Source organism: Parus major, chromosome 24 (assembly GCF_001522545.3).
Source record: "Parus major isolate Abel chromosome 24, Parus_major1.1, whole genome shotgun sequence".
Classification (NCBI taxonomy): Eukaryota; Metazoa; Chordata; class Aves; order Passeriformes; family Paridae; genus Parus; species Parus major.
In genome coordinates this window covers 5,133,119-5,148,966 of record NC_031792.1, presented here as the reverse complement: position 1 = coordinate 5,148,966, position 15,848 = coordinate 5,133,119, and the positions used below count along the sequence as shown (strand labels likewise).

Below are 15,848 nucleotides of genomic sequence, written 5' to 3'. Positions count from 1 at the left end.
GTCTGGATTTCTCTGTTTCTGGTCTGGATTTCTCTGTTTCTGGTCTGGATTTCTCTGTTTGTGGTCTGAATTTCTCTGTTTCCATGATCCTGGAGATTGAATTTTAAATGTAAATGCAGTCTGATGTCAGTTGTTTAAATGTTTTCCCTTGCTAATGGTGCACGAAGAGGACAGTTAAAGTGCCTGTACTGATTCCAGTCCCACTAATGGTTTGAAGCGGAAACCTAAAACCTGGTGTAGTAATTACCAAAAGGAATGCTTGGGGGTGGGGGCGCCGGGAAAAGCGAGTCGGAATCTTGGGAAAACGTGCGATTTAGGGAAAGGCGGTTCCAGCTTCAGCCAGGACTTGTCCACCCTCTCTGGGATGTGCAGCAGGAGAGGGCTGGACCAGCCCCCGGTGCAGAGGGGCTCTCCTGGGTACCCCCACCCTGCTGGGGCTGGGCAGAGGGTCTGGACTCTCAGAGGAGTCACAGTGACAGCCCCAGCACGCCTGAGCCTTTTTATTAATGCTTAAATCAGTAGGGGGTAGACAGTTCCTTAGAAACAGTGGAAACAGTTCAAGGTGGTATTTTCCAAGAGGGATTAAGAGCACTCAAACAGTTAATTAAACTACCAAAAAAAAAAAAAAATTTAAAAAAAAAATGGTTGCTGTTTAGTAAAATTTGTCACAAGCCCGTGAAAGTAAAAACTGGGAGTGATTTATCCTGAAGTGCTCAGTACTTCAGGAGGGTGTCTAAATGAAATGTTGGCCAGGGGCCAGAGATGACAAAACCATCCTATTAGAGAAGATTGCTTGGCTCAGGCTGGGGCTCGGGCTCTGCAGGGGCAGTGGCACCGGGACAGCCTTGCTGTGTTCCCAGGATGGTTCAGAAAATGCACATTCAATTATTTGGGGTTTCAGCCAAATTGAACGACACAGATGTGTCCTTCGTGCACCACACCGATGGCTGCAGTGGTACCTCACACCTCAAGGTCTGCTCACAGCCAAGTTTTTCCCTTGTCCCAAGCTCTCTGTGCCAGTTTTCCATATTATTTGCCCAGTGTACTGTAAATAGTCATCATAATCCACCCTAAACCCATCCCTTTGGCAGTTCCATGTTGAGGGTGCACAGGGCTGTTGTTGGATTTAAATGCACATGTGTGGGATGTCTGGGTTTTGAGTTTAGTGAGTTCTGGCTTTTGTAGAGAAAGACTTTATTTAAAAGAAAATACTGAAAAAGCTCTCACTTTTAATTCATCAAAAAGTCCTTCTAATAATCAATTTCACATGATAACGCAAGTCTTAGAGAGTTACGGAGTGTTTGGGCTGAAAGGGACCTTCAAGATTATCTATTTCCTACCCTCTGCCATGAGCAGGGATGCCACTCGTGGGCCATGGCTTCAGCTAAGTCCATAAACTGTTACTGAAGATTTTAGTGCTAACAAGACAAGCTGCAGTGCCCTTGCATTGCACTCATCCATAATTCTGCCTCCTGTGGGTAACTGGCCTGCAGTCAATTTACTTTTTGTCCCCCAACAGGTACAAAGCAGTGGCACCTGATAAATCACCTGCAGCCTGAAACTTCTTATGACATCAAGATGCAGTGCTATAACGAGGGGGGAGAGAGTGAGTACAGCAACGTGATGATCTGCGAGACCAAAGGTGAGGCTGCGGGGCCTTTGGGATGGGAAAGATCCACTGGGGGAATTTTAGTGCAGCACAAAAGTCAGCTGCCATGATGACCATAATTTTCTGGAATGTTTCGGAGGATTGTTTTGTCTTCCCAAGCTGGGATTGTTTTGAACATATGGAAAGTGATCTGTTGCACTCGTGAGGCTCTCAGCAGAGCTGTGCAGCTTTGCCTGCCCTCAGAGATAGCGCCGCTGCCTCCGCGGTGCTGATGGCCTCTCCTTAGGAGACAACCATGCGCCTGAAGATGACAGAATTGATTTGTACGTCTGTTTTATGTCTTCAGGGCTCTGTGACACGTTGTATAAGTGCAGACCACAGCAATTGATGGCTGTGTTGGCTGCCTCCATCCCTAATCCTGCATGCCTCTGGCACAAAGTTTGTACTGTTCTCGGGAAGTGTCAGATATGGCAGTCACATTTATTTTGCAAAGAATTCCTGTCTCCTTTAATCTCTAAAACCAAGTAAGGCTGTAAAGGGAAAATGTAGACAGTAAACTTCAAATGCAGTGCTATGAAAAAATGTTTGAAAAAAAAAGAAGAAAAAAGCCCTCTGGGAGCGGAAGCATCAAAATTCAGCAAAGTGAGTAGAGAAACCTTTGAAGGAAGGGAATAGGAGCTGCAGGGCTTTGGGGCTGTGCACACAGTGGGTCTCCCTCCTGCAAGGAATATAATGTTCTTCTCTAATTTTAAAATGGGCAAGATGTAATTTGTTATTCCCCCTGCCTCTTCCTTAAAATTTATCTCCCCCAGGCTTATAAGGGTGATTCAGCTTATCCAACATTCCTGCATGGAGGTGTTTGTATCTCTCTGACCAGCTTCACTCCTGAGCCAGGCACCTCTTTTAGGGTTTTAGTGTCAAATGAAATAAATCTGAACTGTGGTGTACTGGAAACGAATGTAAATGCAATTCCTGGGTTAAACTAGCATCTCATTTTCAGTGATTTTCTGTTCATCTCTTGGTTGATCTTCAACTGTGTGGTTTGGGAAGGGGGTTAGCAGGGTTCACATCAGATAAGAGCAGGTCATCTGGCAGAGTCTGGGCGAGAGAAATGAGTGTTGTGGTTTTTCCTGACCTCAGAAGTGGAAAGATTTGTGCTCTTTTCAAGTTGAGAGAGCAGTTGCAGCCACGGGTACCTCGAGCAGCTCGTTAAAGTTCCAGTGACCTCAAAGAGTGGGTGAGCAGGCAGGATAATCACCATTTTCCAAGGCAAACAGTTATTACCCAATAGGAGCTGGCATTCTCATTGTAGGAATTAATACTGACTTGGAAGCTTTCTTTGCGAGGCATCGGGACTCAGCTGTAATTATTTTCACTTCACGATGAAAAACCACATTTAGAAAATACATTTAGTGATATACACATGTTTGTCTCTACTCATCAGTGAAACGCACACCAGGAGCATCTGAATATCCAGTGAGGGACCTGAGCACACCACCCAACCCCCCCGAGCGGGCCGGGGGCAGCGGGGCCGTGCCCGCCAGCGGCCCCGTGCGCAGCAGTGACATGCTGTACCTGATTGTGGGCTGTGTGCTGGGGGTCATGGTCCTCATCCTCATCGTCTTCATCGCCATGTGCCTCTGGAAGAACCGGCAGCAGAACGCCATGCAGAGTGAGTGGGGGTTGGTTTCACGAGGAAAATATTAGCAGAGTAAAATTAGGAATGTCCATGCTGCGTTTTATGGATAAACATAACATTTTCCTGTTAGGAGCCAACTTGCATTTCTGTAGAGACTTGTACTTCCAGGTGTGCCTTGGGCTTTTAAGAGCAGCAATGTCTCCATTTCTTCACACTGATGCTCCCTGTCCTGCTGTGTCCCTGGAGGATTGTGCTGCAGTTTCACCCAGAGAATGGTGTGGGAAAGGCCTGGGCAAAGTTCTGCAGTTTGTGTTTAACTTTAAGCCCCTGCACGGGTCTCTGATGATTGCAGAGGCAGAATGTGTGTAATCATTATCACTTGTTAAAATTGTGGAGAGTTAAACCCTGGATCTCTCCCTTTCTTGAGTGCATCTGGAAAGAAAGAAAAGTTGCAGCTCTAGGATGAGTCCCTTGTTACCCTGTACAGTGAGATGGCATTCAATGGCCAAGTCTTCCAGAGAGGTGTTAATAAGGAAAATCTGTTCATTAGCAAGCAGGAGCCTGGAGCAGGAGCTTTTCAAGGAGCTCTGCACCCACCACTAACCCAGAGCCAGCAGAATCTCTGCACTGGCCTTTTCTGCTCCTGGTGCATAAATCAGCCTTGCTCTTGCCACAGCCTGTGGTTATTTTTAAATGCTCTTACTCTCCTACAGAAATAAATGAAACAAAACTTCTTGCAAGATAAGATGGTGTCTTCAGCTGCAGTCCAGAGAGATCTGGAAGCAGCTTACAGCAGATAGAACAGAGGGGCTGGTGGTGATACAAAAGGCCCGGTTTCAGGATGCTCTGGTAGTGACTGACATCAGCCAGGTCCTTCCAGACCAACATTTCTGGTCTGCTCTCCAGGATGGGGCTGTTTTCCATGTCTACATTTGTATGCTAAGCAGTTGGAGATCAGAGTTAGATCACAAAAGCTGGAGAATGAAAAAAAAAACAAACAAGTTTATTTATTTTTTAGGGACACTCATTTAGCTTCTCATTTAGCAATAAAAGTGCTTTCAGTGATAATATCTTTTGCAGAGTATGACCCTCCTGGCTACCTCTACCAAGGGGCAGATATCAACGGGCAGATGATTGAGTACACGACCTTACCTGGGACCAGCCGAGTCAATGGCAGCATCCACGGAAACTTCCTCAGCAACGGCCTCAGCAACGGCTGCCCCCATGTCCACCACAAAGTTGCCAATGGTGTCAATGGGATCATGAGTGGAGGAGGAGCAGGACTGTACCCAGGGCACACCAACTCCCTGTCCAGAACACACGTGGACTATGAACATCCCCATCACCTCGTGAACGTAAGGTCCTACTCCGGGTGGGAGGCTGAGCCCAGACCTTGGGATTCATTCAGGGGCTGTTGAAGCAGGCTTAATTCGAGTAGGGGAATACTCATCCATTGATAACAGCCAATTCCACTGAATTCCTTATCCCAGAGGAAGCAACTGGGCTGATATTTGTGATGCAAACATCATGGTTTTCATTTGAGAATATCAGATGACAGCAAGAATTCCACTTACTCTGGGAAATCTGCCTCTACCCTCCTCCTAACAGCATGTAAGCTCTGAGAATGCCTCAGTGCTGGGCTGAGATACTTTACTTGTACATATGGTATTTCTCAATCTCCAAGTTAAATACATTTAATTATAGCTGCTTATTCTGCAGCTTTATGGATCTGCCGTTTTTCCCCCACCTGTTTCAGATCTGTAACTCTGAGCAATGCTATTAATTATGGCAAAGCACGAATGGCGCAGGAGGTTCCATGGAATGAAGTGCCCCATACATCTTGAGCTACAGCAGAGCAGTAATGCTGGGTTGGTTTTTTTTTTTCAGTCCCCTGTTTGTGACTGTTGAGACAGGCTCGTTTTTTGTTTTGAAATTGAAAATAAAATTAAAAACTAATTTCAGTCTGCGATCCAGCCTTTGTATGCTGTGGAAAAATACTTCATTTGCTGAAACGTGTCCTGTTTCCAAGAGAGAATAATGATTTCATTATTGTCTATGGAAACAGATGGCTTGCATTCAAACTTACTAAACTTACTCAAAACTGTGAACATTGCCCAGGAAAACTGAAAGAAAAAGTTCAAAAGTCTGAATAACCCATGCTGTTTCTGGAGAAAAAAAACGGGTCTATTGTTTGTGTTGGTAATTGAGCACAAGCACTTCATTTTATTGAACAACAAATTAGCACTTGCACAGTAGTTGCCACTTCAGTTCCCTCCAGTCTGAGCCCAGACCAGTCAGTTCTTTACCCCATTCTGTCCTTGGCCTACTTGTGTAGCAAGAAGTGCTCACTTTTGGGTGTTTTTAAGAGCAAGCAAGGCCCAAACTGGTTTTTTTTTTACCTGTCCAACCTCCCAGTGGGTGAAACTCTGCAAAAATCTCCAAGCCCTCAGGGAGGCAACATTTGCAGTGCTCAAAAGCTCACCCAGGAGAAAGACTGAGAGTTTGCATTATGTTTTGCCCTTCCCATTTTTATTTCTTTGGGGGAAAAGAAGGAAAATACATGTGTGACAGGTCTTGGTGGCTGGAGCTCCTCTGTGCCACGAGGCTTCCACCCAACGCTGGTTCTTGCTGGGAACAGGTGATGGGGTTGATTTTTTTCTTTCCCCACTCCCTGTTGTAGAAAGTTTGAGTCACACGATGTCACAGGATCTCTGCCTGTGGAGAAGGGCTGGGACTGGCACGTGGGTGAGGCTACACACAGGAACAGGATGTTCTGAGCCTCCTTTGGTCGCTCTTTATTGTTTCAGTGATTGGGTTAAATGAGGAAGGGAGAAACTGGCCAGGATGGCAATCAAGACTAATTAGGCATTTCCTCAGTGCTCCCTATCCCTCAAAAACATAAGGATAAGCTCTGGTTTTGTGAAAATAGGGGTTGCTAGAAGTTCTCTACCAGTTGAGCTGCCAAAATCCAGGTGAGCCTTTCCAGCTTGGCTCCGTCCTGGAGCGGGGCCGGGAGCCTGGCTCTGCAGCCCTGTTGGAGTGGCTCCTGCATCACTGTCTGCCTGGTCCCTAACAATGAGGTATGTGTTAATCTGGGCATTTCAACTGGCTTGTAATGGCCCTGTTAGCCAAAACCAACAACACAAAATCCCTCTCACCCGGAGTCATTGCTGGCTGAGGAATTACCCCATCTGTACAAATACCAAGCGGTTCAAAAATCAGTATAGTGAAGTAAACTGATCTAATCAGAGTAATTACAGGAAAGTGGGATGGGTTTGTGTGTGACATCAGCCCTCCAGATTTAATCCTCTGTCTCCCTAAACAAGCCTTGCGTGCTAATGAACAGCAATTCGCTTTCGTGTCTGTCATCAGCGTTAAAAATAAATATATTTACAGTGTGTTTATTAAATTAAACCTCAGCATATTAAGCTGAAAACAGACCAGGGAAATGACCACATACTTGTCTAAGCTGCAGTTATTTACTTTTCCCTGACACACACACTGGCAAAGCTCTCCCCTGGACAATCGCTCAGTGTTGCCGTGCCACGTACAGCCCAGAGCAGGGCATTGATAACGTGATCAGGGTGGGGAAACTGAGTCAAAGAGCTCTTGGGTGTCCCAATAATGATTTGATTTCTAATTATTATTAATCCTTCCTGCTGCAGGGTGGTGGGCTGTACACGGCAGTGCCGCAGGCTGACCCCTCGGAGTGCATCAGCTGCCGGAATTGTCGGAACAATAACAGGTGAGAAATGACCTGCCCAGAGAACTGCTCTCCCTCTGTGTGCTGGGCTGGAGCTGGGGCTGACAAAAGCTGAGCTGGAGTCCTGGCTGGCACCAGGAGTTCCATGGATGACCTGGAAAGCAGCTGAGGATTGTCCATAGGATAAAATAAAACGAGTTGTTAGAGCTCTCTTTGCTCAACGTGCTCCTCTGATGCTCTCTGGGAATTGAGGCAGGTTGGGTGCTGGATCTTTAAAAAAATCCGTGTTTCCTGTGTTTTCCTCAGTTTTGAGATAACAAAATCATTCCATATGGAGCTTGTCAAATCGGATTTAATTGGTCTTCTATATTTTACACTTCCTGACATTCCCTTAAGAACACTAAGCAACTCACCCCTTTGCCTTCACAATGCTATTCTTTGTAAAACGTGGGATTTGAAGTTCTTGAGGCCTTCAAGAGGAGATTGACCAGCCATTGTCAGAGTGGGACACACTTTTTTTCATGGGAAAAAGGATTCTTTTGTAGAATAAGGGAAAATCTGTCTTCTACATTGTAGCTGGGAGTTGGAAACCTAATAAAAATTGATACATTTTCACTTTTGGAATTATTATCCTCCTCGGATACTGACTAAATCTCTGGTTATTTTAATGATTAGAAATAGCACTGAAAGTCAGACAAGCTTGGCTGCTCTGTCTGGTAGGTTCTAGGCATCTTTTTCAATCATACTTTGATTTTTCAGTATTGTTAAAATCTTCAGCTGCCTTTAGGTGTGCATCTGGCTAAGCTGAATTGAAATTAATCATAGAATCATTGAATAGTCCGAGTTGGGCCCACGAGCATCATCAAGTCTGACCCTGTTGAGCAATAAAGCTGTTGTTGAAGGCAGAAAACACATTCACTTTATTTTCACAGTTTTATTTTTTAAAATACCACTTACAATGAGCTTTGAATCCTTCATCCTTCTATAAATATGTGCATGACAAGCTGCTGCTCGCAGGTGGAGCTGGGCATGCCTTGCCTGGCCCAGTGTCCCTGGCAGGTCTCAGGAAAGCCCAAGATGTTCCCTCACCCACCACTGCTGTGATTTCGAGCAGGCTGTGCAGCAGCTCTCACCAGGATGTCTGAGACTCACAGTAATTTGGAACATGCCACATGTGTTACACTGTAATTAAGAGCTTGCTTCCAGTTTTAAACACATTTAGATTTTTATTTGCTTTTTTTTTCCCCCCCCTAAGAAAGCAAGGGAAAGGGTTCCGTCCTCTGCAGCTGCACTGCTCCTCCCAGACAGGTCATCAGCAGGGCCTGAACTTTGAGTTTTCACAGCCCCATTCTATATTTGACTGCTTGATAGAGAAACAAGTTGTCCCTTACAGCTGCCTTGCCCAGAGGGGATCATTAACCTCGGTTTGGCAGAGAGCTGCACAGCAGGGACCGCTCCTGGCGCTGGGGGAATGGAGAGAGGACATGGGAGAGGGGAATGGAGAGGACCAGAACGTGCCTCAGCATTACACCAGGGAGCTGGCTCCACGGCCAGGGTGAGGAGGAGGAACAGCAGAAGCAGGAGGAAGGCCTGTTGGGTTAGTGCAGTCAGCTTTTGGCAAGTGGGAATTTGAGTGTTTTTCCCATTTTGTTCGACCTCATTGCAGAGGTGAGGTCAGTCCCCCTGACCTGCTCTCTGTTGGTGGAAGGAATCTTTTCCTCATCCCACCCTGGAATCATGTGCTGGAATCAGGCAGCTCCCTCTGCACCCCCATGGAAGGAGGGGAAGGGAGGTTCAGGTGGACACACCTCCCATCAGGAGTGGGGCCTTGGTGCTGTGAGCTCCTCACTGACCCATTTCCACCAAAAGCCTGGAGCTGTTGCTGATTTGGGGTGAATGTAGCAGTTGTGTGGATTGTGACCACGTGCAAATGAATCCTAAAGGTTCAGCATTATTTCATGGCTGCTTTCAGCAATAGCCATCTCAGAGCAGGTTTTATTATTCCAGTGCTGAGATCCCTGGGTCTTCTGTTTAAATTAGCACTTTATCCCTCATAACTGCTTGTGGAGCCTTGCCAGAGGGAGAAGCTGCTGAAAACTGGAGACCCACTTTGCTATTGTGGACAAAGCTTGTGGTTGACAGGATTGAGAATTGATCTTTTTTCTTCTCTTGTGCTTTTGTGCTAAAGCTCTCAAGATACCTGATGTTTGCAGAGGAATTTACACTTTTGCAGATCTCTCTGCTTTGCAAATTCACTGTATTTTGATCAGAAATCTGAAACGTGCAAATTAAATGTGGGAACATCAGTTTGTTTTTCCAGCTTTTTCATCTAAATTATTAATTTTTTTTGGATTATGGTTTAATAGGGTTTCAGTGTTAGGAATTGATAGAAGATGTGTTTTCTGCAGCAGGGATTTTAACATCACTCTTCCTCCACACTCTGCTCTGGATATCCCCATGGCTAGTTTCCATCAAATTGTGGTTATTGAAGCTTAGAAGGCTGAACTGCTGTGTTGAAACATCCTTCAAGCTCTTACAATAATACAGAGAACTCCACTGACCTCTGTATCTTTAAGAAGAAACCCCAGAAACATGCAAACCCAAACATTTAGATGGGTTTCTCTGAGCCTTTTTTTCTAAATAATAAGTGAGTGCAGTCAAAACCTCTGCGGAGAGAAAGGCAAACTAATAAATGGATTTGTTTGAGGACCAGATGTGTTTCATGTGGATTCTCCAGTGGCTTCTGTGGTATTTTGGTACTTGGAATAATGATTTTGGAGGCAGTTACAGGAGCAGAAGGACAAAATAGGAGAGTGAAGGTTGAAGCTTAGTGCTGCTCCATCCTCCCAGCTTTGGGGAGGGGAGGGAGCCCGTTTGTCCTGTTCTGGCTTTGCAGGTGAAGGGAAGGGGAAACTCACAACAGTTCCTCCTCTGATAAATTTATTTGTGTTGTTGGGTGTTTTGTTGCTCTTTCAGTTCTGGCAATATTGGTCCCAGGTTTTGGTCAGGTTTCAGGTATGAACTGAGGCTCTAGGCAGGGCTGTAGGACAGCTCCCTCCAGCGTGGTGGTTTTCCTTATTGCCATGACTTTTTTAATGCCATACAAATGTTCTCTGGGACTTAGGCAGGACTTAAGTGAGACTGCCAAGCTTAACATGTCCTGGTTTTAACCCTTCTTGGTTCAGTGCTGGCCTGTTGTTGAGGTCAGCTCTGCTGGCTGCTGCCCTGGCACTGCTGGTGTCCCAGTCCTCCTTTTCCAGCAATTTTTCATCCACTCTGCTCAGTTTTGGGGCAGAATCAGTCTGGAGCAGCACACAGTGCTACTTGCTGAGCAGACAGGTCCCAGGGATGAATTTTTGCATTTCCAAATGCCAGCCTTAAACAGCCCCAGGGATGACATACAGCAAGTGCACTGGGCTGATCCCTGTGAGCAAAGCAGGTGAGGGATGGGTTTACAACTGGTAGGAAAAAAAGGGAAGAGTGCTCAGAGTTGTATCTGCACTAGCACATAAGGACCTGAAACCTGCTCAGCTTCCACTGGAGCATTTTGGGGTGTCACTGGAGGGTGTGAACACTCTCCATCCTTATTTCCATGTGTTTATCTGTGAATCCACCTCCTGCACCACATAACAAGGAGCATTTTGGCGTGCAGCTTCTCAAAGTTTTTCGTAGCTGTGCAAGTGAACCTTTTACTTTTGGGGTAGATATGGCTTTCTTATGTAGGAATTGTTTATATAAATGTTCCCTGAGGCCACATTGTTCATGGAGCTGCAAACATTGAGGTGTTTTCCCTCATGACGCAATAGTATGTGTGTCAAAGTCCTGCTCCTTTTTGTTTAAAGCTTAAATACCTCAGCTCTAACAATTGATTCAGCCTTTTCATATCAGTTCCACCATTTTACACAGGTATTACAATCTGACTTACACAGCAGAAGGAGGGGGGTTAAATTTGTTATATTACATCTATTTTTCTAATTTGCATTCACTCCAATAACACTTAGTATTTATTTTTCAAGGTACTTAAGTGTGCTGCTTGGGTTTCAAATTTGAGCTCTTTATCTTGGCAGTGAAAACATGTTTTATGGAGTTGCTTTGATGGAGAAATGGACTCACAAGTCAGGTCACTGGGTCTCAATCGATGGGGGAAGGAACTGAGCGTGTTTTGAATGTTTTCAGCTGTCTGCTGGGAGAAAAAAAACCCCACTCAATCCTTTTCTTAATGTCAGAATCGCTCCACAAATATATTTAAAACTGATTTGACAAATGCTCTGATTGTTGATGTGGTAAAACACTGAAAAGTTGTGGGGGTGGAGGGCAGAAGAAGAGGGGGAAGAAGCCACTCTGAGTAACTTTGATCTCTGTCCCTCTCCCTCCCGCAGGTGTTTCACCAAAACCAACGGCACTTTCGGCAGCAGCACGCTGCCCGTGGTGCCCCTCGGAGCCCCTTTCCAGCAGGATGGTGTGGAGATGAAGCCCCTGAGCCCCCATGTGATGGTGGCCATGTGCCTGGCCTCGGCCAGCCCCGAGTGCAGCGCCCGGCTGGAGGAGGAGGAGGGCAGGGAGAGCGTGGAGCAGCCCCCGGCGCAGCATCCCTGCTGTCGGGAGGGCATGAGCCAGCTCTCTGTGGATTGCATGGATGGTGAGGCATCCCACAGAGGACAGCACCTGGCTGGGAAGCTGGGAATATTCTATATGACATCTGTAGGGAGCTTAATTTATTGCAGAGAAGCCGGTAATTAAAGCCTTGTAAGAGCAGGCTTGGAGGAAGGTGAAGTGTCTTCCCTTTCCCATCGCAGAAAGAGGGAGCAGTGCTGCTCCAGTGCCTGGTCCTGTCATGCCCTTGTGATTGATGCCTCTAAAAAGGTCTAATTGAGCACATGAGGCTGTGACTGCACTCACAGCACACCCATTGGCCCTGACACAGGACACACAGGCCTTCCAGAGCCATCCTGGAGGCTGCAACTGGCACAGGAAGGGACCAGTCTCTGTTGGTGGAAAGAGAAACTGTACTTTGTCCCACCCTGGAATTATTGCAGCTTGTGTGCTGAAATCAGGCAGCTCCCTCTGCACCCCCGTGGCAGGAGGGGAAGGGAGGTTCAGGTGGACACACCTCTGGCAGGGTGTGCCAGATCAGGAGTGGGGCCTTGGTGCTGTGAGCTCCTCACTGACCCATTTCCACCAAATGCCTGGAGCTGTTGCTGATTTGGGGTGAATGTAGCAGTTGTGTGAATTGTGACCACGTGCAAATGAATCCTAAAGCATTATTTCATGGCTGTTTTCAGCAATAGCCATCTCAGAGCAGGTTTTATTATTCCAGTGCTGGGCTGACCGCAACGTGCTCAGGTGCTGTGTTGGCACAGAGCCTATGCCCTGTACTTGTGCCTGCTATGTAGGAATGAGCCTGAGCCCAAAGAGCATCACCCACTGGAATTAAAGAGTTTTTGGGGTGTGTGGGTCTGTTGAGCTGACAGAGAATCTCCTGAAAAACCCAACACAACCACCCGTCCTGCTCTTGCTTTGCAGGCGGCAGCTGCGTGCACTCGGAAACATCGAACCACATTTTGAGCTGGAGTCCCCTCATTCTTCAGCCTGTTTCCAAGGACTGTAAGGAAAAACCAGGATGGAGTTCATCAGGAGTCACCCTAAATGGTTCTGGGGACCTTTGTCAGCTCCAGCTGCGGGAAACCTGAGGCAGTGACCGTGGTCCCCACTGAACGCCAGGAACTGCACCGCAGCATCGCTGAAAGGGAGTCACGGGGGGATGTTAATTATAACAGAGAGAGTCACTATTTATTTTTTGTAGTAGTGTCATATGAATGTATCTTGGTTTCAAAATGGTTGTCTTTTTATATTATTTATGCCTTGAAATCCCTTTTTTTGTTGGTTGTTTTTTTTTTTTTCTTCCCCCACACACCACAAAACTAGCCTGATTATGTGTATAAAAAAGAATTGTAATAATATAAAGAATGAGGATGGGAAATGTGGAGTGTGTTTCCGTGGCAATTTACCAGCAGGACAGGCTCTTCTGAGGACCCCAAGAGAGGGATTTAAGCAGGTCTGAAAGGACCAACATCTGCCACCTCCCTGGCAGCTCAGTGACATGGTACTTGAACCCTCCTTTCCGTGAACACCTCCTGGCCTCTTTTGATTTTGCTGGGAAGATCCCAATGAGGAAATCAGAAGATTAATAAGAAAAGTGAGCCTTGGTTGAGTCTGTCCTGTGCAGCTTGAAGCAGAACTTGGGTCAGTGACTGTGTCTTTAGGTGCTTCTGCAGAAGTACAGGTGGAAATCCAGCCTCACTTTCCCACTTGCAGAAGACAAAACACAGCTCAGCTCTTGGTTTGAGGGATTATTAACAGCTTGGATAGCTCTGAAATGAAACCAGTCATGGTGAAGCAGCTCCCACCAGCCCTGGACATGGCTGCCAGGAACCTGCCCATCCTGGACACAGCACGATGGAGGTGCTGCAACCTTAACTACAGGGCTTTGGGTGGGTGTTCTGATTTTTCCTTTCCAAATTTAATCCCAGTAAATAAACCAAACTATTATTCACAAAGCACTCCCTCCCCCCCACACGAGTCACAGTGCAAAGCTGCAGAAATGAAGCACAGTTTACAGTGATGGGCACCCCGAGGTGACATCTACAGCCCAGAGCAGCGTGTCCCTGGCCAGTCTGGGAAGGGAGGGAGCTGTGCCAGCCTGGCTGCAGCTGCTCCAAGCCCTGGGGAGCTCAGGGCTACTGGTGCAGCTTTGCCAGTCAGGCTCTGGGGAGTGATGTCTGTGTGAGGAGGAAGCCCTGGAGATCTGCTTTGGTAGCAGCAGCTCCATGGGCTGCTCCAAGTGTTGGGATGGGTTTTTGTGTTTCATAGAATCCCAGAACAGTTTGATATGGGAGAAACCTTAAAGCTCACCCAGTTCTAGCCCCTTCCACTCTCCCAGGCTACTCCAATCCCTGTGCAGCTTGGGCACTTCCAGGGATCCAGGGGCAGCCAGAGCTTCTCTGGGCACCCTGTGCCAGGGCCTCACCATCCTCACAGGGAAGAATTTATTCCCAATATCCCATCTAACCCTGCCCTCTGTGCAAAACCATTCTCCCTTGTCCTGTCCCTGTCTGCTTGTATAAGAAATCCCTCTCCCTCCTTTTTATAAACCCTGTTCAGGGGCTTATTGAAAGCCACAATGAGCTCTCCCCAAAGCCTTCTCTTCTATTGCATTATTTGTGGTTATATTAATTTTTTGCCTTTTTTTTTTTTAAGGTTGTGCATCTTCCCAGCTAGAGCTGCCTTATTCCAAAGTTTTCTACACACCATGGACTTCACACCCGTGGGCTTTGGCTGCCACGTACCCCAGAGCCACCACAGATCTCCCTCATCTTGTTTTATTTATGTCATCCTCATGGATTTTCCTTTTGCAGGACCTGCTGCAAGGCTTTCCCCTTTTCCAGCAGAGATTGGCAGACAAGTGGCTGGGATTTAACTCTGGCTGCTTCGTTTTCCCCAAACACTGAAATTTAACCATGGTTTTAAACAACCTTGCTTAAATCTGCCCTGTATTGTGGGTGTGTCAGATAAAGATGCTCTGTTTTCCAGAGAAACTGTAATATCCCTTTGGAATGTTGTGTGTTTGGAAGTGATGGTTTTGCAGGGCCTTTGGGCAGGGTTTGTATTTCTGGCAGTGGTTTGATAAAGGGATTGATGCTGATTTATGGCTGGTGTGGGGATTGATAGTCTGTGCACACTGATTGAGGTTGGTTTGTGTGGCTTGATACTTCCCAAAGGGTTATGATTAACCAAATACAGGAGAAAATGGCCCAAGGTGCCCTTGTTTCCACACACACCAGAAGATGAGGACTCAGGGAAGCTGGTAACTGCCTGACACTTTACCTGGAGCCTGCTTCCCTTCATGCTTGCACCAATGCAGGGAAAAACCATCTCAAAACACTATTCTTAACCTCCTGCAGTTCTGCCTGAAACTGGGGATTTTGGAGTGAAGATGAGGCCCCTTCCCACAAAAAGCTTTGTGGCTGTTTTTGCACCACAGAAAGCTCAGCACAGCCCCAAAGCAGCATCCCCTGTCGATGCCTGGGGCTGAGAGCGGCGCTTCAGCCCTCAGGCTTTTTTTCTGCCATCGGTGAGAAACTATTTATTGTAGCCTAAATATTTATTTTAGCTCCAGCAGTAACTACAGGCCTGAGCCTGAGCTGGAGGGGCTTTCACCGGGTGCTGCATTTGGAGCCAGCTGCCTCGCAGCCCAGCACGGCACAGGTGGGTGCTGCCGTCCCGTGGTGTGGAAGAGAGGAGGGAAGGGAAATAAAGAGCAAAAGCCGGAGCGGTCACGGTGTCGCCGTCACGGTGATGGTGACATTAACTGGTGGCTCCTCGGTGGTGCCTGGTGCTGCCGAGAGCGGCTCTGCAAGGGGTGGGGGCCGAGTGCCGCAGGTGGGCAGAGGCTCAGCGGGGCAGGGGGCTCAGCCTCAGCTCGCCCCGGTACCTGCGGCCGTGCTGGGGACAGACGGGTCCCCTTCTGCTGCTGCTGCTGCTGCTTCGGCAGCTGCTGCCGTGCCCGGGGCAGACGAGTCTCCCTGTGCTGGCCTGGCTTCCTCATCCCCGCCTGCGGCTGCTTCAGCATCCTCCGCTGTGCCCACGGGCTCCTGGGCGCCGGGACCAGCCCTGGGGGGACACGCGGGGTCTGGCCGGTGTCCGGGCACGGGAGCAGCGGGGCACAGGGATTTGGGCACAGGGATTTGGGCACAGGGATTTGGGCACGGGGATTTGGACACTGGGATTTGGGCACAGGGATTTGGGCACTGGGATTTGGGCACTGGGATTTGGGCACGGGGATTTGGGCACGGGGATTTGGGCACGGGGATTTGGACACTGGGATTTGGGCACGGGGA

At 47.6% G+C, this 15,848-nt stretch overlaps 2 protein-coding genes across 2 annotated transcripts in view; one reads left to right on the top strand and one right to left on the bottom strand.

The window, feature by feature from the left end:
* CDON (cell adhesion associated, oncogene regulated) overlaps positions 1-14,653 on the top strand; it is a 56,814-nt gene extending 42,161 nt beyond the window's left edge. Inside the window, exons 16-22 of the mRNA XM_033519690.1 lie at positions 1,520-1,642; positions 3,054-3,281; positions 4,329-4,603; positions 6,914-6,993; positions 11,331-11,590; positions 12,475-13,442; positions 14,209-14,653. Coding sequence (XP_033375581.1) covers positions 1,520-1,642; positions 3,054-3,281; positions 4,329-4,603; positions 6,914-6,993; positions 11,331-11,590; positions 12,475-12,641 — 1,133 coding nt within the window. The 3' untranslated portion in view covers positions 12,642-13,442; positions 14,209-14,653. The remainder of the gene's footprint in view (positions 1-1,519; positions 1,643-3,053; positions 3,282-4,328; positions 4,604-6,913; positions 6,994-11,330; positions 11,591-12,474; positions 13,443-14,208) is intronic.
* A 137-nt stretch (positions 14,654-14,790) lies between these two features.
* The window catches only part of VSIG10L2 (V-set and immunoglobulin domain containing 10 like 2), a 5,613-nt gene continuing 4,555 nt past the window's right edge, over positions 14,791-15,848 (bottom strand). Inside the window, exons 11-12 of the mRNA XM_033519659.1 lie at positions 15,443-15,621; positions 14,791-15,361 (exon numbers count right to left, since the gene is read on the bottom strand). Coding sequence (XP_033375550.1) covers positions 15,285-15,361; positions 15,443-15,621 — 256 coding nt within the window. The 3' untranslated portion in view covers positions 14,791-15,284. The remainder of the gene's footprint in view (positions 15,362-15,442; positions 15,622-15,848) is intronic.